Source organism: Eurosta solidaginis, chromosome 5 (genome assembly GCF_040869045.1).
Source record: "Eurosta solidaginis isolate ZX-2024a chromosome 5, ASM4086904v1, whole genome shotgun sequence".
Classification (NCBI taxonomy): Eukaryota; Metazoa; Arthropoda; class Insecta; order Diptera; family Tephritidae; genus Eurosta; species Eurosta solidaginis.
The window spans coordinates 173,037,092-173,063,892 of NC_090323.1; the positions used below are offsets into that span (position 1 = coordinate 173,037,092).

The following is a 26,801-nucleotide window of genomic DNA, read 5'->3' on the forward strand; positions in this document are numbered from 1 at the left end:
AATTTATACGGGAAATCTATTTAAATAATTAAAGTTTAAGCACGTCTACGTTAATAGCCGAACTGTTTTGCACCATTTACACCGGATTCGGAATCAGTTGGTGTTGTTTTGTGTGTGTTATTTTGAGTGTCATTTCCTGGATTAAATTCAAGAGTATTTTGGCACGGTTTCTTAGAGTTATTTCAAATCACATTTCGAAACAATCAAAAAGCAAGGTCCCTTAAGCTAGCCCAACCTTTCCAGCCCAAACAAAAAACGAAAACGTATTTAATTAGAGCATATTTAATGCTAATTTAATACGGGTTAAGTAAATTTATTACACTTGTTTTTTTAAAAATAAGTTTAAGTTAGCCCAACCCTAGATATTTTTTAGAAAACAAGTGTAATAAATTTAATTAACCCGTATTAAATTAGCATTAAATATTGTGCAATTTAGTACGGTCTCGTTTTTTGATTGGGCTGTAAAGGTTGGGCTAGCTTAAGGGACCTCATAAAGCAGCCCAGAAATGAACCAAATGTGATCATAATTTTATCACGAACTATCATAAAACTTTCCCATACCGAAATGGAAACCCTACCTAATTTGAATGAATGTACTTTCTTGAGTTATAACTTTGTTGTTGACTTTTATAACCCATTTAAATTTTAAACTCTTATTTTCAACATTTATGATGAAAGGTATAATTAGGAAGTTATCTCATTTTAGATGTAACCTACTGTAGATTAGTACTTGTATGTATCTATATGTTTATGTACATTGGGTATCGAAGTACCTGCAACGTAGCTGATAATTTCTGTGCCATGACTCACTAGCTCTGAGAGCAATAAAAATTAATAAACGAATAAAAATGCAAAAACAACAAATCAATAATAGCTGACTGAAAGGTTTTAACAAAATAGTGTAATGTATGACTGGGCATGGAAGAAAATATTTTTATACATTTCCATATGTACATACATACGCATACTGAGGGACCACAATGAGCGTACATAAATGAATGAATGAATAAATCATTCAAGCTCAATCAAAACAAAAATTAACAAATTCTCAATTTAGTTAGCGAATAATGAAAAAATTTACTCATAGAGAGAGAAAGAGTGCAGACCGACTTTATGTTTTTAATTCAACAAGTGAAGAGGGAGCCTAAAGAAACAGCAAGATATAACAACAGTGTCCATCTCATTAGCCATCACTGTGCGCTCAAAAGATCAACACACGATCAGAGTGAGAGGATAGTAATCACATTGCTTCCATTTAAAACTCAACGATTGTTGGAGTGAGAGCGTCAACCTGCTAAGTAGTACTTTCTGCTGAAACGAATAAGCAATACTGCTGCAAGATCGAATAAGTATACTTATATCTCTGACGCTAGTGAACTACACGCTCAGCAGATATAACTTTTTCTTCAATTTAATATTCATTGCTTACTAGTTTCTGTAGAGATTTCTAAGCATTTGGTTGTATTTTTCTTTTGCTGTTATTCTGTTGTCGCTAAATTCGCTCTGTATTCTGTAATTCATCACGACCACTGCAGAGATTGAAAGTATCTACCTACGAAAGAAAGGAAATCAAAGTGTGTGTATGGATAAAACGTCAGCCAATAAAAATAAATTGGCAAATTTTCAAAAACCCAATCATTTGAGAAAACAAGAAATTACCTACTATTTAATAATTGAAAGGTGTGTGACGCGATTTAATGACATTGAAATTTTTGTTTAGGGCATAATTTTGGATTCAAATTATCTATGTGGTGGTGAACTTCTGAATTTGATTAGATGTGTAATAGTGACTAGTGAAACTGGTTACTTTTCAGTTGCTCTAACGACAAGAGTGAAAATTTATAAATTTAAATAAATTTTGAACACAAAAAACTAGTAAGCTAATCAATTGTAGCATACACGCAGTCAAACACATATACAAAATACAAGTGCATTCCTCACAGATGCAAAAGTTATATACCTCCCCGTCATCCCATGCAATGACGCTCGTGGACATGTCAACTCCAACGCACCAACACAAACAAACTGGAAAAACTGGTTGATACAAGTAGATAATTCTTAGAATGGCAAAAAACACTGTGCCACTACAACAAAAACAAAAAAATCAAAATTACGAATTACTTAAATTATACAATACCTAGAAAGGCAAACAAAACTTACTAAAAATAAAAAAATACATATAAAAAACATAGAAAAACAAATATTTGTACTAAAATAACAAACATATTACAATAAAAAGGAAAACAATTATTATAACGCACAAATTTAGTACAAGGGTGGCTAGAATTTATAAAAAACGCTGCCGCTCATTTTAATAAGTTGAAAAAACTTCTCAAAAACAGTGTCTATAAATTTTGTCAGTGTTGAAAAATTCGTATACAAAATTGAGGAAAAAGTGTCTATGGCGAAAAATCAGGGTTGGATTTTATATAAGGTGCCACGATTTTCAAACTTTTGTTGATTAGTAGGGGTAGAGGGGGTCCTAAAAATCACCAAAACGGAATCCGCAGCTCTAGGAAAATCTTAGTTTATGAAATATAAGCTTTTTAATTTCCAAATTTGGTAAAATTTCAACTTAAGTCCTGCACTTAAAATTCGGGTCGCACATGTAAACAGCTGTATCAAAACACGCGTATTTGCGTCAAGATTCAGAATCCGAAAGCAGACACTATATTTTGTATCTCGTTTAAAAGTTATTCGCGGAAAACCCGTCGATACTATTGTCCCTCTTTTCGTTGTTGCAATTAAACAAACGAAAACATATGAAGGTGGTGAATAGTGTTGCCAGCTCCGCAACAATATATTTTATCTTGGTAGAACATTATAAGGTGGTGGCACGTCGACATAAATGCAAACAAACATACCCTATCAATGTATTTTGATTTTGTAAAACTCTTTGACGGGTTTGTTTGGAGGTGAGTCTTTATGTTAGTTTTCTTGTTGCCGGTGTCGGATCGGTTAAGGGTTTTTTTTTAAGTGCGGCCGAAGGCCGCCTAAGCAGAAGGGAGTACTACGCAGAAGGACATTACCGTGACGGTAGCCACCATTGTAAACTTTACCAAGTAGCGCAACTAACAGCGGATCGCTCAAAATTTGCACACACACACAAACACCACTAATGGCCGTATTACGGAAATCTTAGGGAAATTGAAGTTAAATTTTTAAACAAACATAAAATGTTATAATTTTGGAATATATATCATCTAGGACACCTTAATTGCAGTAATTGAAAGAAAATGTTTGCTTATACTCAAGTATTTAATTATTTTTACTAAATTTATCTTTAATATTGATGCAATGATTGATCCAATGCAACTCTGGTCTTCCTACTGTTCTTCATTCCACTCCATTCGAGTGCCTATTTTCACGGCCTGCGAGTGCCTTTCACTCTATTCGCAACATAACCTCGAATTAAGCTGACAAACTATATAGTAAACAATGGTAGCCACGATTATACCACACGCCTGGAATTGGCATGGCGTAGCCCAGGGTTATTTTTTATAAGCGCGGCCGAAGGCCGCCTATGCAGAAAGGTGTTCTACGCAGAATTACTGTGCATGGCCACAAAAAAAGAGCTTTTTCAAATTTTTGGTAAATAAAGACTAGAAAAGTTAAAGATATATATACATCAGATAAAAGGTATTTTTATAAGTTATTTTTCGAAATTTTTGAAATCCATCCACTAGTTTCGGAGATATTTTGATTTGAAAAATTCATAATCTCGCATTTTGACATGGAATTACCCCCACACCTTTCATTTGCACCAAAAAAGAAATATACCGTTGGAATCAGCATAAAAATCTATAAAGTCCGATTTTTTATTTTTTTTTTTTTGACAAATGTCAAATTTCTAAATTCTTATCATAAAAAATTTTAATATTTACTTAAAAATCTCGCGTTTCGGTAAATCAAATACATTAAATTCAAATTATTCAGAGAATTACAAAAACAAAATACATTGATAGTGTATGTTTGTTTGCATTTATGTCGACGTGCCACCACCTTATATTGTTCTACCAAGATAAAATATATTGTTGCGGAGCTGGCAACACTATTCACCACCTTCATATGTTTTCGTTTGTTTAATTGCAACAACGAAAAAAGGGACAATAGTATCGACTGGTTTTCCGCGAATAACTTTTAAACGAGATAAAAAATATAGTTTATGCTTTCGGATTCTGAATCTTGACGCAAATACGCGTCTTTTGATACCACTGTCGACATGTGGGATCCGAATTTTAAATGCAGAACTTAAGTTGAAATTTTACTAAATTTGGAAATTAAAAAGCTTATATTTCATAAACTAGGAGTTTCTTAGAGTTGCGGATGATAATTTTGTGATTTTTAGGACCCCCTCCTTTTAAGTGTATACATATTATTGTCAAACGATATCGATATTTTTTAGTCGATAGTCTTATCAGTTAAATTTTTTCAGAGATTAAACTTAATGGTTAACCAGAAAAAAGATCAGATTCACTACGGATAACAATCGATCTCCTAGAACAAAAAAAGGCTTTCTCAATGAGATGTGTTTATCTTTTTTTCGGTACTTCACGGTGATTAATTTTTGTATTTAAATGTTTTTTTACGATCACTGAAATCGTTAAGAGTGACTTATTGCTCAAGGGTTTTTTAAAACTGTTATTTTGCGACTGAAATAGGTTTCGTCGTCTGCTCTGTTCGAAAACATAATAGGGGGACTCATGTAACCGTATAAATGCCTTATAAAGTGTGTAAACGTATAGATTTGTGTAAACGCGGTAAACTCAAAGGAATGCAACCTTGCAGACATTACAGCAGGCATTTTCATCAGAAATCTCCAACATCAGCTAGGCATTTACAAGAATATCTTAGTAAAGACGTTTTAGTTTTGATTTTTCACTTAATCTTGGCATTTTTTAATTTGTATAACAATCAAAAAAATTTTGTTTGGCAATAATACAGCTGATAAACAATCAAGTTTATCAAGAGTATTTCTAGGTGCGTTCATATAACAGCGTGTGTAAATGGATATAATTTTACACCTTATAAGTTTATATGCTTTCATGAGTCCCCCTAATGTAAACTTTACATTCCATAATAATAAGTTTCAGCAAATAATTGTTATTCTTCTAAACTTAAACTAGAAAAACCATACTACGTTCCGATCGTATCTGTTTTCGGTGTCATGTAGATACTATTTTCAGGAGCGGTTTGGGATTATTTTAGGACTGTTCGGTGATAACTTTGGGATCATACCGACTCTTTTTTTACTTCCCTGGACTATTTTGAGATAATTTCGGATTTTTTGGGAATGTTCTGGAAATATTTCTGTTTTATTTGCATGCTTATTTCGACATTATTTCGGAAGTATTTTGAGATCGTTATTTAATTCTTTTGAGATCATTCCGGAGCCATTTTGAAATTAGAGGATTATAGTAACGACTATCTCGGAATCGTTCTAGCTCTATTTTGAAAATATATAGCAGGGTTCGGAAAAATTCAATTATGAGTAGAAAAAATAATCGGGTTGTTAATGTTATCGGACTGTTATCGACATGTTATTGGCTTGAAGCGACGATCTATCTGCTTGCTATTGACAAAAGCTGTCCTCGAAGAGTTATCGGTATATTATCCGTGAATTGCGGACCTACTATCGGTTTGTGAAAAAATATCGATTTGTTATTGATTACCGAACGAAAATACCTATATCGAGTTTTAATCGAAAATATAATTTGTAATCGAAAGGTGATCGTTATACACGATATATATATAATTTATCACCAGCATCATAAGTTGACTCTTAACTGCATGCTTCGCGATAACCAACCCTGATCGAGAGTAACAAAGCGGATCAAAGTGCACCCACTACACGATTAAATTGGGCGCTTTCATCGAACACAATTTTTGTTGATACGTTGCAAATATGTATCTTTCCCTCAGTTGAGTGATAGAAATTTTGTTTTATGAAGGGCGAGTTGATCCAGCTGCCAAATAAAATCATTATTTTTAAATTTTGAGGAAAAGGACTACTGAAAATATTTGGTACACTTCATAATATTAAGAGAAAAAACTGTTTCCATAGCTAACACTTTAAAATATCAAGGAACTAGCAGACAGCTGAATAAACACGTTGAATGAAAAAAGTTTGCTCAGAAATTTCACGTAAAATTCTAACCATTGTGTGGAACTAAAAATATATAATATATAATACTTATGTTAGTGTAATGAATTTAATATGAAAGAATTTTAAACTTATTAAAATGAGCTGCAGTCTGTGGGAAAATGACATGATCAAACATCAAATCATACCTAAAATATCACTGGCGACGAAAAAGACAATAATTTCCGAGCCCAGAGAAGACACAGCAAAACTTTAAAAAAATTTAAAATAAAGAAAACACTTACACACACCAAAGACCTAAATCAAATCATAATTCCTAATATTACGCAAACATTTTGAATTTGTTTTAAAAACTCAAGAGTAGTGGAGTGTATCCCGTGTTTATTCTGTGCCTTCAAAATAAGGAGATATGTACATATATTCGCTGAAAAAGTTCAAGATTTTTGCTTCCCAACCAAAAAAGGAAAAGTTATATTTCATATTTCGTAACACAAATAAAGAAAATGGTCTTAAAATCTTTTGAGCACATACAGCAGCGCACAGAAAAATAGCAGTGACTAGTTTTTTTTTTTATCAAATTGTGTCAATAAAATCGATTTTTTAAGAAAAAAACATATATGAACTTAGGACCTGAAACTATGAAAACCTTTCTAAAAAATATTTTCGAAAAAATCGAATTTTTACGAATATTTCAAACCTATTATATGGATTTTTTTGAGTTTTGTTTAGTATGCAGTTTAATAGCCAAATCGATTTTAGTCTAGCAAAGTATAGGTTGATTTTCTCCCTTATTAAAAAACATGTGTATGGAGGAAAATATACAACACCCTTAAAAAAAACATCAAAAATCAATGCGAATTTCGAAAGACAAAACTGCATACTGAGAAAAACTCAGAGAACTCCAAATAACTATTTCGAAACTTTCGTAAAATGTTCTCGAATTTTCGTATGTTGCAACCTAAATGGAAATTTTTCCTTAATTTATCTTAAAAAAAAAAAAAAACATTTAGATAACGAAATCTGATCAAAATTCTTGATAATTCTTTGTTAAACAGTGTAGTTATTTTTAAAATAACAAGATTTATGTAGTCAATTATAAACATTTAAACATTAAAAAAAAACAGATTTTTCAAAATTTATGCCCTCTTTCAGGCATAATTTTAAAAAATGATGATCTCTACTGAGCATTGTTTAAGTGTAAAAACCGTTAGCAAACTTTAGGGTATGTGTGTGAAACCAGGCATTGAAGTCAAAACAACTTCAAAACTAATAAATATAAAATCATTATAGGTAGTGATATCCAAAATCGTGCATTTTCAGATCAGAGAACTTAAGAAGAACTTAAAGTAAAAATTTTTTAAAAATACCAAACATAGATCGAATCGAGGAAGTGAAAAAAGGACAAGCTGAAAGTAACACATACATATATAAAAACGTCAAAAATACGAAAAGAACAAAACAGCATTTTGTGAAATCAAAAAGTTTAGTTATCCAGAATAATAATAAAAAATAATTAAAACAAGAACAGCAAGAAATTACCAACAACGCGCACAACCTCATTCAACAACAAAACAACTTCAGCTTTACAAGCCCTTACTTCAAAGAACTACAACTACAACACCTACCCAATATGCAAGCAATCAAGTGCGTCGTCGTCGGTGATGGTGCTGTGGGTAAGACTTGTCTACTTATTAGCTATACCACAAATGCCTTCCCTGGCGAATATATACCCACAGTCTTCGATAATTACTCGGCCAATGTAATGGTCGATGCTAAGCCCATCAATTTGGGACTCTGGGATACAGCAGGTCAAGAAGATTACGATCGTTTACGTCCACTCTCATATCCACAAACAGATGTTTTCCTTATTTGCTTTTCGCTAGTTAATCCAGCATCATTTGAAAATGTACGCGCTAAATGGTATCCAGAAGTACGACATCATTGTCCTAATGTACCAATAATTTTAGTTGGTACAAAATTGGATTTACGCGATGATAAAGCGACAATTGAAAAATTGAAAGAGAAAAAACTTACACCCATAACATATCCACAGGGTTTGGCGATGGCGAAGGAAATTGGTGCAGTCAAATATTTGGAATGTTCAGCATTGACGCAAAAAGGTTTGAAAACGGTATTCGATGAGGCTATACGTTCGGTGCTGTGTCCGGTGATGCGCGTGAAGCGATCACGTAAATGTTTGTTATTGTAAGAGACAAGCGTGAGAAGAGCGGATAAGTGATAGTTAGGCTTTTGAAAAGTGAACTGGCATTAGATAAATGGTAGTCCTACCAATTCTCTGCTTCTTGCGTTATCTTTTTTATTGTTTTTTATAAATTTTAAGTTTTACACTATTTTTTTTTTAAATAGCTTTGTCATTAGTATCTTATTTTAATTATATAATATTTTTTTTTGATATTTTAAAAACAAGTAAAGCGTCTTATTATATAACACATAAGCCGCATTATGCAATACGAAGATTATGGCACATAAACGCTTTATTAAAACATGAATATATGCAAATTTTGTTTAGATAAATAAATATACATGTATGTATGTATGGAGTGCTATACTAAAACGCAGCTATGGAAAATTAAAAGTGAAGAAAGTGGATAAAGGCAGTGAAATTACAACAAAATTTCAATAACTAATTAACTTAGTTTACACACTTTTATCCACACCAATAAAACTGACATACATATGTATAATTGCCTACTGGTGTACATACCCAGCATTAAAACCAGCAGGTTAAAAAATATGTTTGACTCCAAACCAACTGAACATTCAACCGCTAATGTGTCGAAATAAGCAATTCTCCAATAAATATTTCTGTTCAGTCTTAATTTAAACATTGTCGTAATGGAATTGTATCGATATTCTCTACTCAAATGTTTCTCAACTTGCACTCAAGTTGAGGGAAGTTTGTTTTTTGTAACCTTAGAAATTATTTGTAAAGTGTTTATTGAGTGGTTCAACATAAATATTTCAAAGAAAATTTAGATAAGTGCTTCACTTGGGAGAGATCTTGTTTTTTTTTTTTTTGTTGTAGTGGTAAAGACACTGCCGGCAGGTTGTGGGGAGTATTATCGATATTGATGATCCTTTGCCAGATACAGATCCGATACGTTCCGGCAAAAAGCACCATCATGGTCTCGAGCCCTTTTATGAGAGGTTTATTGGTGTGGCGAATACAATTTGAGTACACTTGAAAGTTTTATACGCAGAGTGACGAATTTTAAAAAGCCCTGCATGAAATCGCATCCCACTAAAACCTTCCCATTGAGGTTAAATATAAGAGAAGCGCATAAACCCTAATATTCACATGCGGAAGTCGCCCGAAAAGGAGTATCATAGAATATTCCGCTTCAACTAGGTGACTCACCCTTTCCCTCATCACTAGAAAATTTCAATCGTGACATGAGGTATTGTGATCTAGCTTGATTCATTCTTCATGAACCTCAATTGAATACAATACAATTATTACCCGTTTATCATTAGTAAAGCTTCTACATTTTCTCAGCCTCGCTCAACTTCATTCGCTCCTGTAATAACAAGAGTCAATGGACCTAGTATATTATTGATAAAGTTCACCTCGACCTCGTTTCATAAAATCGGTGCTACGTATGTAAGGATTAGTCGTGAGTTCTGGCTTGAGATCCTAATTTTTTCCTAGCGTTCTTTTGTTGGTATACATAGCCTCATAAGCTCGTTTGATTGTATTAGGTGTATAAAGAAGGTGGGCTAAGATTTGGAATGTTCAACCTAATGGTGAATAGTGCTAGTTTTGTCTTTCCTATAGTGTCCGCCCTCCTACTTAGTGTTTTCAGTGATTCCTACAGTCACGCTGAGCACATCGAGCCACAGACCCGTTAGTATTATTAACTTCAACACTTTAACCCCATTTTGTTCATATGCAGGTGAGTGGCGACGGGACAAAGCCTTCTACACCGACTTCACTAGCTCTCAGTATAGCGCTAATAGTTCGGGACGCCCAATCTCCCCCTGTAGAAATTAAGGTAAACGATGATCTATTCGAATTAGAATATCTCATTGTTAGAGTTTCTTAAATTGAGTAAGTTAATTACATTATTGATAATGCATACCGAAAACCGTTGGTTGAAATTCCAACAGATTGCATCGTTAAAAGTTTCAGTATTCCACTTGTGTCTTAAATAAAAAAGGCTAGATTTATGATTTACTGGAATGTGTTCAATTCTGAACTTTAAAAATTTTACAGCATAAGTTTGGTCTAATTCAGACTATTTTGATACCAAGTTCGACTAGTTTGGGTTTTCACTGCAGGGTTCATAAATCCATAAGGTATACTAATGTCGGTATGAAAAAATGTTTTGAAAGCATACGCGCGGTTATCGGTGTTCAGTTTATTTTTATTTTTCATTAAATAACTTTGTTTCTTCTTTTTTCAATTCAAACATGCTTTGATATACTTAATTTGATATACGTACATATATGTATGTATGCATATCTTAAAGTTAATTTGTGTGCAGTTATACTTGAACAAGTTTGCACACACACATAGAGAGCCAAGGTGTGCATATACAAAGTCTTGTAATTATGACAAAAGCCAGACCAAAGCAAAAGCTCAATTTACTCATTCAGTTCGTTGTTAAAGTACTCAGCTCAAACCACGCTAAACGATTGTGTGCGAAGCCAAAGAGGGGGGCTATTCTTCCTAATACATTTTTTGTTTCTTGAGAATGCTGAGAATGGAAGATTGCATGAGAATGAAGCTGTAAAATAATGTTCTTAAAAAATTTTTTTGACCATATTATGCGCAATTTTTATCAGAAACGCTACGGCCAGCTGCAAACTTTTATTGGATATTTCTTTCTTTCCCATAGCGGGCCTATACAAGATGGTAGCACGGTGGTATACATACAAATATAAATACAAATTCTATGTACTTTTTTTTGTAAATCGATGGACTAATGTCAAAGTCATACTGCGCCCGAAGATGAAGTGTCAAATAATATTAAAAAAGTACCAATCAGCTGATTTCCAGCGAACACATATTCCTGGTTCCGACATGTTCTTTGCTACAAATACAATTTGCTTGCGGCGGCCACCGTGGTGTGATGGTAGCGTGCTCCGCCTACCACACCGTATGCCCTTGGTTCGCACCCCGGGCAAAGCAACATCAAAATTTTAGAAATAAGGTTTTTAAATTAGAAGAAAATTTTTCTAAGCGGGGTCGCCCCTCGGCAGTGTTTGGCAAGCGCTCCGGGTGTATTTCTGCCATGAAAAGCTCTCAGTGAAAACTCATCTGCCTTGCAGATGCCGTTCGGGGTCGGCATAAAACAAGTAGGTCCCGTCCGGCCAATTTGTAGGGAAAATCAAGAGGAGCACGACGCAAATTGGAAGAGAAGCTCGGCCTTAGATCTCTTCGGAGATTATCGCGCCTTACATTTATTTTTATTTATTGTATATCCTATCACAATAGATTTCCAGAATTTAAGTTGCTTGCAAGATGGGTCTCTGAGTTTGTATTTTTAAAACATCAATTTAAAATTGTATTTATAAATAAAAACAATACAGCAAACGTCATTGAAAGGTTGCCAACCGCACCTAAGTAAATAAAACTGACTCATTTAGTACATAATAGATATTATTATATGGATATTTATTTTTTTTTTTTTTTTGTATACTTGTATTATAATAGTAAAAAAAACAATTGTTCATGTGGAGAATTAAAACAGATGCGTTTATACAGGTTTTTACAAGATTATTCAAAATAGTTCGCTTATTTGGCAAATCTAATATTTTTTTAAACTCGCCAAATTCCTTGAAACTGGTAAATTATATTAATTTTTCAAGTTCTTATAACTATATTTTCAATAAAAACGAGGTAAAATGAAATTCTTTTGAGTTTTCACAATTGACTTGGGCCACTTAAAACATTGAAAACAGTTCAAATTTCATATTCCGTGATTGTGTCGTTTCTAGAGCAATTTTTTAAATCGGGTAAATGATTCCACACAACATATTTTCTATGTCAAAAACGAGCCTCTAGAAAATGGATCACAATTTGAATTTGACTTGATTTTCATGAGTGTATCTATAGTACTGAAGAATAAATAAAGTTAACTAGACAACCTGAGCTAAAAAACTAACATGTCGTCCTGCAAGTGGGCCTTTAAGTGTTTTTTGAAATTTTTTTTCAGTTTTTTTCACACGATTAATAACCTATTTAAATAAAATATATACAGGGCGCTGTAGCTTCCGAAAAGATTTTAGGCCGAGCTTCTCTTCCATTTTTCGTCGTGCTCCTTTTAACTTTTTCTACAAATCGGAAGGACGGGACCTACATGTTTTACGCCGACATCGAATGGCATCGCCGCCACTACGGTGGCCGCATCAAAAACGTATTTAATTTACTTAAAAAAAAAGATTACACGAAAGACTGCGAACCGAGAGGTTTACTTCCACTCCGGCTGAAGAAATAAAGAGAACATATATATTTGGAGCTCACACCTCGATCTTTAATGCGCTAACTCGTCGTTTTTGCAAGAAAAAAAATCACATAAAATGTCTACCGACTAACGAAATCACCAAGCAGGTGTGAGTACCACTATTGTGTTCTCAGTACTCAAAACATACAACCAGCACCGTATTTTTCAGCTCCTTCGTTTCTAATATTTCCTTAATGCCTATAATTATTTGAAGGAATCACAAACACTTGAGGGATAATAAAATTAGAAAGCAAATTTTAACAACTGTTCTGTGAAGTAAACTTAAAAAATTTAATATTTATGAAGCAAAAAGAAAAAATAAAAGACTAGCTTGACGGATTTACCCGAAAATAGTTTTTTGTTTTCTAATGCATTACTGAGGTTGAACAAAGAATACAATTATGTTTTAAAAAAAGTATCAAACTCCCTGAGGAGGAGATAGCGTCAAAGCGCGTAGGACGGCAAATGAAGATTTAACTTTGTCTTTTCATTTATCGGTCGTAAATTTATATCCAAGCAAATAATGTGGGTTTTCTCTGCTTAATTCTGCGAACTTTCGTTAGTACCCTCTTATTTATTGGCGAACACCGAGGTTATAAAGCGACTACAATAAATTTAACACTTAAAGAAAAATCGAACTAAAAAATTATTTATCGACCATTAGAACTGATAAGATTTGTTGGTAGCATATAGTTAGTCGTTACTTATATCATTGAAATATACCCGCCAAAAAATTGTGAAAGCGATAAAAATCAATTTGAACTATTGCGCGTCCTACTTGACTGTGTTGCTTTAAAGAAATAAGGAAGCAAAACCTCCTAACCCCAAGGAAATCATGTTCTATGTTACTTTTACTGTCTACAAACGCTCATGGAAGCGTTTTGAATAAATTTGAGCCGCTAATATACTTTGATGATTTTAAGCTGTCGATGTATGTCTCATCAGGGAGTAGGGAAACACGTTTTTTTTTAGAAGGCACAATGGAGAAGCAGAATTTTTTTTTTCATCTTAAAAGAAAATTCTCACTCCAATGCTGAAAAAATCGGTATGTAAAATAATGAGTTTCTAATTATCAATTCTCTGGATCATTGGGAGTCGTGAATGCTCTGGATTATTGGGAGACTTGACAAACAGAGATCGTGATATTTTTGTACAAATGAGTTGCGATGGGTAGATGTTGCCGTTGTGTTTCATTTAACACATACATACGGCTAAAGGCCAAGCAGCGACATCTGTTTTTGAAAAAGTAGGTTTATTAAAGGAAGTGTTGCCAAATTAAAGTAAAAAAACTAACAAGTTATCTTTTTCACAAATTGAACCAGACTTCTATCTAGAATTATCTGGATCCACTTGCCACTTGCTGCTTCTAGATCTGAAAGCTGTATCATTCCTAATAGCTGCGGTTTTAGCCGGACATGAGCACAAAACGTGCTCGATCGTTTACTCCTCCAACGCGCACTTCCTACATCTGCTATCACAGGCAAAGCCTAATTTAAAGGCATGTGACGCTAGAAAGCAGTACCCAGTCAGAATACCCGTCATCAGTCTCCAGTCCTCTCTTTTTAATTATAGAGCTAACTTTGTTATTCTAAGGTTGTAAGACCTAAACATAATCTTCGACAATTTACAGCCCCGCGCTTTGCCCTTCCCACTTGATCGATAATGTGCACCTCTCGGCTTTTCTTAATCTCGCCCAATCTGATTGGGACGTCTATGGAGCAAGCTTCAAGGGATGCGTCCCTTGTAGTTAGTTCATCTGCTTTTTCATTCCCATCTATTCCCATATGCTCTGGGACCCAGTATAGATGTGTTTTGTTTAGTTTGCAGAAAATAGAAAATATATTTTTAAATCTTAATAGCTAGCTAGTAATATAAGATTGAATCATTAGCCACCAGTACCACCGAAATTTTTTACTAAATAAATAATAAATTATAAAATGTATCAAAGGCTTTTATAATGAGCTGCGAATGCAAAATACTTTTGTTCCCCAGCAAACATCAATAAAACATTAAGGGTTCTTCACACACAAACAAAAGGCCGACGTCTCAACGCACTCGAAAACATGGAAATCTACAAACAGAAAACATTGCACGGTAGAATAATAAACGAACAGATAAACACAATTTCTAACACAATATGCGAGTCTTTAAAACTTGTTTACAAGATACAAAGCAATCACACAGGTACAACAGACAAACACACAACAAAAAGTAAGCACAAAAGAATTAACGCACCAAAACAACAAACCCACACAGAAGGTCAAACGACTAAAATTACGGACTTTTACCTGCCTCAGTCAGCCACACAAATCGATCAGTAAAAACCACCCTCGGTTCTGAGTGAGCACACATACACATAACTAAATATGCACAAGCATCAATTTTGACAATACCTGCTCATGTACCTACGAACTATAAACACAGGACAAACGACAACAACAGATCAGAACGAAAATCAACACTGATGGTGGCACAACGTCGAAACCGGTTTGTCCCAAAACTAAATTTGACAAGTGATGACGGAAAATCGTTCCAATATACATCATTTATCCACCCTGTCGCAAAATAAGTCAAAATACTTTTCTTAGCCACTGTATGTATATATACACATTTACACACACATGAGCAATTAATTAGCTGGCACACATATTTGCCACGATTTTCCCTTCTTCTTATATCTATGTTTGGTATTTAGTAAAGAATCTAAGCAATTTTCATGTTTAACCCCACAAGGTCAGAAACGACATGTATTAATGAATTGATCGCGAGCACAATCTGCGGATACGTACATACATACAAAAAGGAAAGAGAATTGAGAAGAGAAATAGTACTGAAGATAGATGCAATTTGTTTACATACGTCTAATACTATGTTCAAACAGAAAAATAAATTGAGGCTATTTCGATTTAAATTGAGTGGTGTTCCTACAACTCTATTTAGCTTACACAATAGTAATTTGATAGCTGGTTGGCTCATCTCTACAGTAACAACATATCTTTGTTGAGACTGTCAAAATGTACGTGTTGGTATTATGTGAATGGAATGGAATGAAAACATAAAACTTTGAAATTTTTGTATGTTGTAAGAAAATGTGTTCAATGTTTTGGTTTCATTTTGATTTTGCCATCTTCTTTTGACGATCCCTACTCCAGTGAAATGAAAGACATAAAATCAGCTGATGAAATGAGCCAACCATATAGTTCAGCCATGCGTAACTGACGTTTAAGTATACTCAATAAACACACTTTACAATGTTGCATTTGCAGTTTGAAACAATTTATTACGCAATTTTTTTTAAATTGGCAATTTATTATTACAATTTATTATATGAGAAATTGCGTAATAAATTGCCCAAACAGTATAAATTGCCAATTTGGTGTGTGTTTGAACCTAGTATAAGACGTTAATTCATTAAATTACTTTATACGCCTTTCATTAAATTACTTTATACCTGTTTTTACCACCATTTTGCATGTACATAATTTAAAACAAAGGTTGATGTGAACTACTGGGTACAAATGGTATGCACATAGGATTTAAGAAAAATATTATCGGTGGCAAATGTTTAACAAATAGAGGAAATATAAGAAATGTGTTATTGAGCAAATTTTAATGGCTTTTGTCTGGTTTTTGTTAATGAGTATCTAAAACGAATGGTACAAACTTACATATTTTTCAGTTAATAATTAAATCAAAAAGTAAACAACAATGTTGGAATAAATTTTAAAAAAGAAAAGAAGGAAAATAAGCACGTTGTTTTAATAAACAACCAACCGAACATACGCAAACATATCCGTACCACCTGAAAATGCAGATACGACCGAAATCGGTACATTAGTTCACTTTTGTTAAATACAAATACTCTGCGATTTCCAAAAACTTTTATCAAAAAAAAAAAAACAAAAAAAATTTAAACGAAGATAAAAATCAAATGCATTGTAATATCATGTATGTATATGTAAATTTGTTTTTATTTGATAAAAAAATATTTTTTAAATTAACTTATTTATTTGGAAAATAAAATTTAAGAAATTTAAAACTAATATAATAAACAAATAAATTTATAAACATGTCCAATGCAAGATGCGAAGTAAAATTGCATACAAACAATAAACAGAAAAACTCACGAAAATTCGAAAAAGTCAAATGAAACAAATATCAAAGCAGATAAGTTCAGTATGTCTTCCCAGCGTACTAAAAGTATGTTTATTAAAAAAAATTTGCGTTAAAATTGTGTTATAGGCTTGATACACAGCACACTTTTCCGAAGTAAACTCGCCTAAATTAGATACCATTTCCATGAGCATGATTGCTGAATAATTTTTTCTGGTATACTGCGTTTCATCAGAGTTGAATTTGGAAGTAAGTTATTTATCTTTAAGCTAACGAAATGCTCATTTTCTTTAGTAAGCTTGGACTGTTAGTTAAAAGGCAATAGTAGCCAGCATCCAGTTAGTTTTCTAGCTCCGTATCACGCTAAACTCTAACGAGCTTGAGAAGCAAAGGTCGTGATATTTTTGTACACACGAGTTGTGATAGGCAGATATCGCCGTTGTGTTTCAAAGCAGCCAACATCTAGCGACATATAAGTTAAAAAATAAAAACATTATTTTGCTCACAAATTGAACCAAACTTCCATCTGGCTCAAATCTTTGTTGGATAGACTGGGTTGGTCCCCATACAAAAAAAAAAGTTGCTACTGTCCGTCACTAAATTTGAAGATTATGTTAATTTTTTTGTAAACGCGTTCAACAAATTGAAAAACTAAAGGTGACAAGTCAGAAGTCAGAGTCTGACTTTTCACCTCGTATAACAGCTGTTATACTAAATTTCGCAAAAGAAGTCAGCCCTTGAAATAAGGGAAAAAAGCGAACCACGCCCACATTTTTACTTTTTAAATTTGCTGAACGCATAAATAAAATTTCGAAATGTAGAAGTTCGAACTTCGAACTTCGTAAGCCGATATCTATTTTTCGGAGGCTAAGTTCGAAAAACGGAGATAGTACTTTGTTTACTTAAGCCTCAATCTCTACAAAAAGGTGGGTTCTGTCTAATACCCAGAAAAAAAGTTGATTTTATCGCATAGCGTTATTATTATAAATACTAAACCGCAGGTTTGACTCACTTATTTACTTTGACTTCCCCTATTCATGATATTTGGCATATCTTTATTAACTTTTCCATGCAAACCCTGTAATTTTTCCTCCAAAAATATAATGAGTTTCAGGTCTAAATAACAGTTGCAATAAATATTGAAAGTGCTATAACTTCTTTGTTTATTATTTTAGTAATATGGTTTCAAAGTAACATTTTCTTGTATTTTTAGTTACTTTCGTTTGGTAAGGAAAAAACATACATTATGGGGGGTAAAATTTTGTTAGCTGACCTAATCATGTGAAAACGACTTCATAGCTTAAAGGGACATGAAAAGGAAATGTGAAGCTTCTCAAGACCAAAATAATGACATATAAATTTTAAAAATCGGACATCAAATAACCAAGTTACAACGAAAAAACGTTTTCGGCTGTATTACGAAGGATCAAAAAAAATTAAAATAAATTTTTCCGAAACCCTCTCAACATAATCTTCAAATTTAGGGGCGAACATTGGCAACTTTTTTTTTTGACCCAGTCTATTGTTGCATTAACATGCAAATTTATTTACCTGGCTCAGGATATTTACGACGGTATTATGGCTACTGTAAACAAACAAAATTCAACCGTTTTGTTGGTTTTAGTGTATTCACAATAGATTTTTGCAATTTTTTCATTGTGAATTCACACATGTGGCGAATGTTTGAAAAAAAAAAAGAAACATTTTTCACTTGTATAAATTCACAATAGCCATTTTGTTGGATTTGTGTATTCACAGTAGATTTTTGTAATTTGTTTTACATAACTTTAACAATTGCCGTTTTAACTAAAATCTGGTCACCCTGTGTTGATGAAAACGAAAATACATATAAAATGAAGTTATTTGAAGCATTTTAACTGATGAGAGCTAGTGAAAACGGGCCTAACTCTAAAGTTTACCCGTATTAAGTGGCGCTCTGTATCAATCTGTATAAATCTTGATTTTTGTAAATGCGTTTGAAGTATTGTTTAATATTAATTTTTTTTTTAATATTTTGTGGCAAATGCTTGTTTTTAAACATTAATTAAAAAATAGCTAAAGCAAATTCGTTATTATTTCGATTTGATTGCTGTTATATTAAGTTATGTTTTTTTAGTTCTTAAGAACATATAAATACAACGATAAATGCTCTTTATATAACAAAAAACTAATTTAATACAAATTTTTATTAATAAAATGCAGCAATACATAAATAAATAAAGGGAGTTCAGAATTTTGTGTATTTGGTGTTGGAAACGTTGCTAAATCAAATGAAGGCTAGGGATCGTGAACAACTTTCTTTCGTTTTAAATTTTTTCTTTGCATATTTTGTTTTATTTTGACAATTGTTTATTTGCTATTCAAAACTGAAAAAATAGACTATGGTTTTTGATTTTGCGTATATGCCATGACGTAGCAAATGCATAGCCGTATAATTTTTTGGATTTTGTGTAAAACTACTACACCAGCTTGCAAATACAATGATGCTATACCATTTGCACAAAACTCTGAACTCCCATATAGTGTTTTTCTATTGTATTATATATCGTCTATTCATAATTACACTGTGCGGCAACAATAAATTACCTGGGAAGTCACACCATTTTACTAATAGATGTCCAAGTCCTAATAAGTACTGCATACAAGATTTCGCCCGGACATACCTAAAATCGTGAGCTACGGTTTTTCGTGCCTTCGGACACTTGCGATCCTATAACTTTGTTGGCTATAACCCGATTTTCAGTTTGATTCCGAATCATATAAGAAGAGACGTAGACCTTTCCAATAGACCTTTTTAACAATGAACAGATTTCCTTCACGGGTTTCCTCAACTTTGGTTCTATCTGCATGCACTAATTTATAAAAAGACTATACCTTGCCTTTCTTCAAAACTGGAAATTTATCTTGAGGTCAACGAGTATGAGTGAGTTATTAAAACAAAATTTGAACTTTACAATAACTAAGGCAAGACGTAGCTGAATGCGTTTGTAACCATTTCAATTATCGTAGGAGTGCGGGTTCGACTCCCACTCCCGGGAGAAAAGGTTTTGAAGAGATTTACAAGGTATAATCGAAACAGCTGTCGCCTTGTCCGTCCTGATGTTAAGTTGTTTAAATTTTTCCCAAATTATTAAATAAATTATAAAATTAAAAATTGCGTGAAATAAATGTTGTCATACATTTAAAGCGATACGGGCAATCCCCGGTTAACTCATATAAGTAGGCAACATTTGGTTAATTCGTTGTAGTTCTATAAATAGAACAAAAACAACAACAAATACCAAGTTTCTCTGAAAAGCGCCTTACAAACATGCATAACTTTAACACATAACTACATACGAATTATGTGATGTGTGGAAGATAATATATGCGAAAGGCATGAAGTAGCTGAATGCGTTTATAACCATTTCAACTATCGTAGGAGTGCGGGTTCGACTCCCACTCCCGGGAGAAAAGGCTTTGAAGAGATTTACAAGGTATAACCGAAACAGCTGTCGCCTTGTCCGTCCTGATGTCACGTTGTTTAAATTTTTCCCAAATTATTAAATAAATTACAAAACTTGAAAAAAATTTTAAATTGTATCAAAACGACTAAGAAATGTTGCAGACTAATATGACTGTAACTTACGTAGATCTCCACTGATTTCGAACATTTTAACAATTTTTTTTTCTTAAAATGGTATACACACTTTTCAGGATATGTGTAAACATTTGTGTGTATTCATACAACAAGCCAGTTAATAAAAAAAATCGGGATATCACTATGGCCCGGGACCCAGATAATTTTAATCAAAAAATAGATCGATGCAATCACAAGCGAGGTCAAGCACTCACAGACCACCTTCGATCACACTTTAGTTGAACTCAAAGCCTTGATAGCCGTTTGACTAACCGAATAGTGTTAAATTCTCCAATCCTAGTAACACTGGATGGCATTTCATCTACCGCATCCCTAATCAGGACAACTTATATTTAGCTTTTGACACAAGAGCCACCCACCAATATTTCCATCCAAATTCGACCCATCCGTGAACAAGTTAATTGGTCCCCTGACCCGGATGAGTCCACTTCCACATTCCCCTCTCGGGGGAATAACTTGGGTGAAGGTTGCACAGGGAGCAGTAATCGACACATAATAGGATAAAGTCGAATTTGTAAGAAGGCTAGAGTGGCCGAAGCCATAGCCCACATTACGAAGCCGAAGTACCAACGATCGGGACGCGGCTGCCTTTCCCGCAGTTTCTATTAGACGTATTTTCAGCATGACCTAGGAGTAATAAAACAGTGAATTGCGTTGAAGTTTTTAGACCGTCCAAAACTACTTGTGCTGATGTAACTGGCGTTGAGTCGTATCGTAATAAAAAATAAATAAATAAATAAATGTAAGGCGCGATAACCTCCGAAGAGATCTAAGGCCGAGCTTCTCTTCCAATTTGCGTCGTGCTCCTCTTGATTTTCCCTACAAATTGGCCGACTCCGAACGGCATCTGCAAGGCAGATGAGTTTTCACTGAGAGCTTTTCATGGCAGAAATACACCCGGAGCGCTTGCCAAACACTGCCGAGGGGCGACCCCGCTTAGAAAAATTTTCTTCTAATTGAAAAACCTTATTTCTAAAATTTTGATGTTGCTTTGCCCGGGAGTTGAACCCGAGGCATACGGTGTGATAGGCGGAGCACGCTACCATCACACCACGGTGGCCGCCGTATCGTAATAGGCAACAAATATTTGAAGTTAAAATTTTTGGAGGTGACTTAAAGTATTTCTGATATTAATTTGCTTTTGTAAAGAGAATTAATGGAAGGAAAGGCGATTTAGTCGCCACTACTTCGCATGCGCTTTTCTCTGCGCTCCCTTTCAGCATGCATCAATTGCGTCATAACAAGGCAATCTTGTTCACAGCAGTCCAAAAATCCATTTGTCTACACATTCGGGGAACTAAATTCCTATGGGAGGCTCCCCTAGAAAAACTTTGTGTACAGCGAGTCTTTCACCGTGAAAATGAGGGTAGTGAAACAGTACATGTTCTGCGCTTTCGAATTCGGAGAGACAATGTGGATAGAAAGGATCCTCCTCTATCCCACGCTTATGTAGTATTCCTTGAAGCCGCCACTCAATATCTGTATGAGGTGGTAATTTAGTTCGCCCTTGTTTTTGCTTGTACCATTCCACTATATTCCGAACTAACATGAAGGTCCAGAGTCCTTTTCTCGATTCTTCCCACCGTTCTTGCCACTCAACTAATGTTCGTGACCTTGCTCTTTCCTTAGCATCTAAGATGGTTGGCTGATTCCAATGTCATACAGATGGTCCATTTCACCTGATAGTAGTACTGGTATTTTCCTGGATAAAACATGGATCGCGTCGTCGGAACCCGTCCAATAATTCGTATAGCAGTAATATGGTAGGCTGATAGTATGTCTTTTTGGTGGACCTTTAGGTCCGTGCCATACCGGTGCTGCATATAATATTATCGAGCTGGTTACGCCGATGTTGGGCATTATTCGCTGCAGGGCTCCAATAACTCTAGAAACTTTCTCCCCTACCGCCCTGAGCAGCTCCTTAAAAGTTAGTTTTGAGTAAATGTTTACGCCTAGAAATTTTAATAATTAGAAAGAATAATAAAAAAATTTAGCGTTGATTTTGTAAATTTCTCATCATTCTAGGATTGAGCGTTTAAAGAAAATCAACTAAGGCATTCTTCAAAGCGGTAGCCGAAATAGGACATGTAGCAATCGATATATGGTCTAATATGTCCAACTGCCCGACAAGCATAAGATTGCTCAAAGAATTTCTTAGTCTGTCAAACACCAATTCAGAGTTCTCTGCAGAGGGGATCGATAAGATTTGCAAGCTCTGCCTACCATGAGGTGCGGCTCCAAGATGTTTTGGATCAAACAGTTGCTATATAAAAGTGTAACCGTTTCTTAAACTCGTTCCCTGGTTGCCTGCTCTGTTGAGTACCTTTCCCTTTTACCGTCACGTAAAAGCCGCTTACAATGAGGAAAGAAAGCAGGCCTTGAAGGAGAACTTTCTTTTCTGATGAAGTCTACGGCAAAAGTGATAAGAATCGTACGCTGACTACACGTGTTTAGGTTATTTGCATATTTTCAAAGTATTGGTTGGGTGCTTGATGTTCTTGTGAAGGCAGCGTTAAATAGGGCACGCAATGGACGAGGATGATCATAAGAATAATCTGACCTTGCGATGTCTACCACAGAGATCCAAGGAGCGAAGCTTAAACCATAGCCACTTTATTCATGTTGTGGTGGAAAAGATACTCCGCCACAAAGTAATCTTTATAACGCCTGTTAAAAATCGTTTCACAGCGATCCGTTCGCGCAGTCGACGTGGATAAGAATATTGTCTCTCAAAAGTCAAGAAAAGCAGCTCGTAAAATAAAAAGCTGATGATTCAGCTATCACACCTGCTAACTAAAGCCGGATTCATTGGTGCCGTATGTCGTATCGCTTTATCCGTATCCCTAACGTAATCAGCTGTTTATCGTTACGACGGTAAACCAAAACCCAATTGGTTGGTACGATACGGAAAACTTTATATGACGGTCATTTTTTGGTATAAGACTTCGCCGAATGATCGCGGATGAGACGGTGTTCTTGTGAAAACGGCTCACTGCGTATTATGCGCCGAATTTCTCCATACCGCTAGCGGATATGACTCCTTGGGCCCCTGGATGGCAAGATGTCTGTAAGGTTTCTGAGCATTTGACAGAAACCGTTTGTTCGGCGTTTCTTTTCTCTCCTTTATGGGGAGGTAATCCCGCCTCACTATGTAAATGGTGTTCTGGCGACATACGAAAGATCCCCGTGGCAGTTCTTAGTTCCCTGTTTTAGCAGGCCTACAGCTTGCTCGGCGACCATATCGAAGACGGATAGCATACCAGCTCTAGCCAATTGCTTTATAGGTAGCTATGAGCGATTTTTTACCTTTGCGCCAAGTGCAGCCAGCGAGGTACTTAAGGATGTTATGTTATGGCTGCATGCTCGTAGGTCATTATCGAATGCCGCATTCAATATTTTTGGATGCCGAGTAGTCGGTAACGTAGTGAAATTGACGTGGATTTTCAATATTCCCCCCCCCCCCCCCCCCTGCACGCTACTTTGGGCTGACCAGAAAACTGAAAACGTCACCTCTTGACGAACTAAAACCTAGCCACAGACGATGCTCTGAAAGATATATGATCCTTGTCGTGAAGATATCGGGGTATATAAAAGGTAGCTTAATACTGGCATGTATGTGGTATACACAGCATATAACATTAGGGTGGTTACAAGGCATATGGTGAATTTTAATTTTTGCTCTATCTTTCGTGGCACCCTCCTAAAATATGTTAATAGATCGGAAAATGATTATTGTAAAGTTTCAGGCCAATCCGATAATGTTAAAAGGTGCTTCATTCAGGTCAAAGTTAGGAAAAACCGCGGTTTTTTCAGAAAAAATGCCGGGAACTTGACTCGTATACCATTGAATATTGTAATGTCAATAGACGTTTGCATGGAATTTAAAAATTAGGGATATCCACTATGACCTGATCTGAAAAATGCTAAATACTGCTAAAAATAACCGTCAAATCGTCAAATCGTCGTCGATCAAAATCAATACAAATAAAATTACCTATCGAATGGTGTACGAGTCAAGTTCCTGGCATAAATGGTTTCACTTTTACTGACGAAATACAAAAAAAAAAAATTTTTAAAAAATCGCTATTTTTCCTAACATTTACCTCATGAGGCATGTGTTAACATTATCGGATTGGTCTGAAACTTTGTATGTATCATTTTCTAATCTATTGGCATATTTTTTGTGGGGTGCCCCTGCGGAAAATCTAAAATTGATTTCTTGTGGCCACCCTAGTATAACATCCTTTCGACACCCTTATTTGAAAGCAGTGATTTCAGAAGACAGGTCGACGAAAACTGGCGTAATATGCTAGACAAGCTTCAAATTCACCTGAATAGTTAAGCACCATTTAATAAATTTATGATGATTAACACTAGTTCTGGCATAGTTTAGAACTAGTTGAGTTAAATCATGCTTAAATACATACGCACATGTTTATAAACTTGCTAATGTGTTTTGTGTTTGTATAAATAATCACACCAACTGTGGCATACTTTTAGGCCCTCAATTTTAATTACGCGGCCATGAAGTGTCATCGCTAACAAGCAACTTAAACGCTAATTAGACGCACAGCACATAAATGGAAAATACTCATATTTTTACTCACAAATATTATGCAAGTATTTGATCCTCGTGCCAAAAACCTACAAAATTACTCACGAAATGATTTTTTTCAGACTGTAAAAATGACATTCAACACGAAAATATACTCTCAAATAAATACGTCATCCATATGTTTGTAGATTGTACAAATGTACATACAGACAAGCATAAGTAGATTTGTTGATTGATTGTTAATAAATTGCATGTTGCTTGATGCTCATTAGCTTTGCTACGAATTCGATGAAATATGGATGGCGAAATGAAAAAAGAATATCGAATGTGAAAATAAATGAATGTCATTACAGTACATACATATTTATACACGTACATATGTACGTATATAAGGCAGTGGCATAGATAAGAGGGCATCAAGGGGATCAATCCCGGACGGACAAATCCTGAAGTTCAAAGTACAAGAGATTATTTTCGTGTAGAGGTGTTCAATCCTGTCCTAGATTTTTACATCATGGATCTTGTAGAAGGTTTACTTAACATGAAAATATACTAGACGGATTTTAGGCTCTGAAGCATGATTTGAATGAAATGGAAAAAGTAGCTGATAATTTCATCAAGACAGTCGAGTTTTATCAGGAATTTCTCGCTGCGGGGCCACCTGCTGTTTTTGCCGGATTAGAAGTGCGGAGCAGAAATTTGATTCGATATCAAACCTGAAAAATCTTTGGATGCGCTTGATCATTGTACAGAAGAAAATTTTCCCAATATCAACGTATTGCTGAAGATATTAGCTACTTTACCGGTATCGAAATCAACCGCGGAACGCACTTTCTCACATTTGAAACGGTTAAAGACGATTCTGAGAAACACGACAAAAGCAGTAAGTGATTATAATTGCTTTAAGATCTATGAATTTTATTCTAAATTTAAAAAGTTAATTTTTGCCTCATTTTTTATTGTAGAACCGCTTGAATGGACTGGCTGCTCTGGCTACTCATCATGGCATTGCAATCACAGCTGACGAAGTCATAGATAAGTTATCGAAAAAATACCGAAAACTTGATTTCCTTCTTTTATTATTGAAAGATTTTTTGCATATTGAGGGCGCCAAAGTAAAAATGCATTCCAATTTTTTGTTTGTTTTTATACAATACAACAAGTGATTCTCATGATTATAAAAAAGAACCAATAAAACTAACTTAAAAGTAAAAAAAAATTGTCAAATTAAATCCCGCTCCCATCACAAAAAGCTATCTACGCCACTGATGAAAGATAAGATGTGAGAGATATGTAAAACCAACCAAATGTTTGCAAATTGGCATAGAATTATGAGTTGTATTACAAATACAAAATATAAATAAATACATACATACTACAAAGATTATGTATGAAGCTTTAGATGCATTGATGCATGCTGTGTGTTGCACGCTGTTGAATTTTGTACATCAGCGGGTGGTACTCGAGTTACGTAGTGACACCGTTACACGTGGTGTTATATCTGCGGCCAATTTGCGTCCCCAGCATATTGGGTGCATCATGTATGCTCGCATATTTCGATGATGTGAATGAGGGGGTGCCAATTTCAATGCCAGTGGCAGAAATTTATGTAGCAAGAACAATAATGATAATACTGTAACGAATTTAGTGCAATTTCTCTTATTTGCAACCTTCTGCTAACGCTCGAATCACTAAACTGTTGAATAAATAACTCCAATTTTCAATAATGCAAAATGGCCCTTATGAAAGTACTTCACAATAACACTCCTATTGCTCGCCAGATAGCGTATTAAATCAACCTGATTGTCGTGCCTCTACTGTTGCTGCCTTTTAAACTGTCTGGTTTCCTCGTTGCATACTTCTAGGCTTTTCACTTCTAGAACTTACTACTTAGTTATCAGCTACAAAAGCACCAGCCACAAC

At 34.6% G+C, this 26,801-nt stretch overlaps 1 protein-coding gene across 10 annotated transcripts; it reads left to right on the forward strand.

The window, feature by feature from the left end:
• Positions 1-1,440: 1,440 nt before the first annotated feature.
• On the forward strand, positions 1,441-25,294 carry Rac2. 10 transcript variants are annotated; one of them, XM_067757303.1, is made up of 2 exons: positions 1,441-1,574; positions 7,424-16,279. In XM_067757303.1, exon 2 carries the CDS (start codon positions 7,734-7,736, stop codon positions 8,310-8,312), a length of 579 nt encoding a protein of 192 aa, XP_067613404.1. In that variant the 5' UTR covers positions 1,441-1,574; positions 7,424-7,733; the 3' UTR covers positions 8,313-16,279. The 10 variants fall into 10 exon arrangements, 9 of the variants coding, with proteins under 9 accessions (XP_067613404.1, XP_067613402.1, XP_067613400.1 ...); XR_010947572.1 differs by lacking the exon at positions 7,424-16,279 and adding an exon at positions 24,824-25,294 and having other exon boundaries at positions 1,447-1,680; XM_067757301.1 differs by having other exon boundaries at positions 1,447-1,680; positions 7,394-16,279.
• Positions 25,295-26,801: the final 1,507 nt, after the last annotated feature.

What these genes read in the sequence shown, in the direction of transcription:
- Rac2 (XM_067757303.1), top strand. Translation starts at nt 7,734, where the DNA reads ATGCAAGCAATCAAGTGCGTCGTCGTCGGTGATGGTGCTGTGGGTAAG.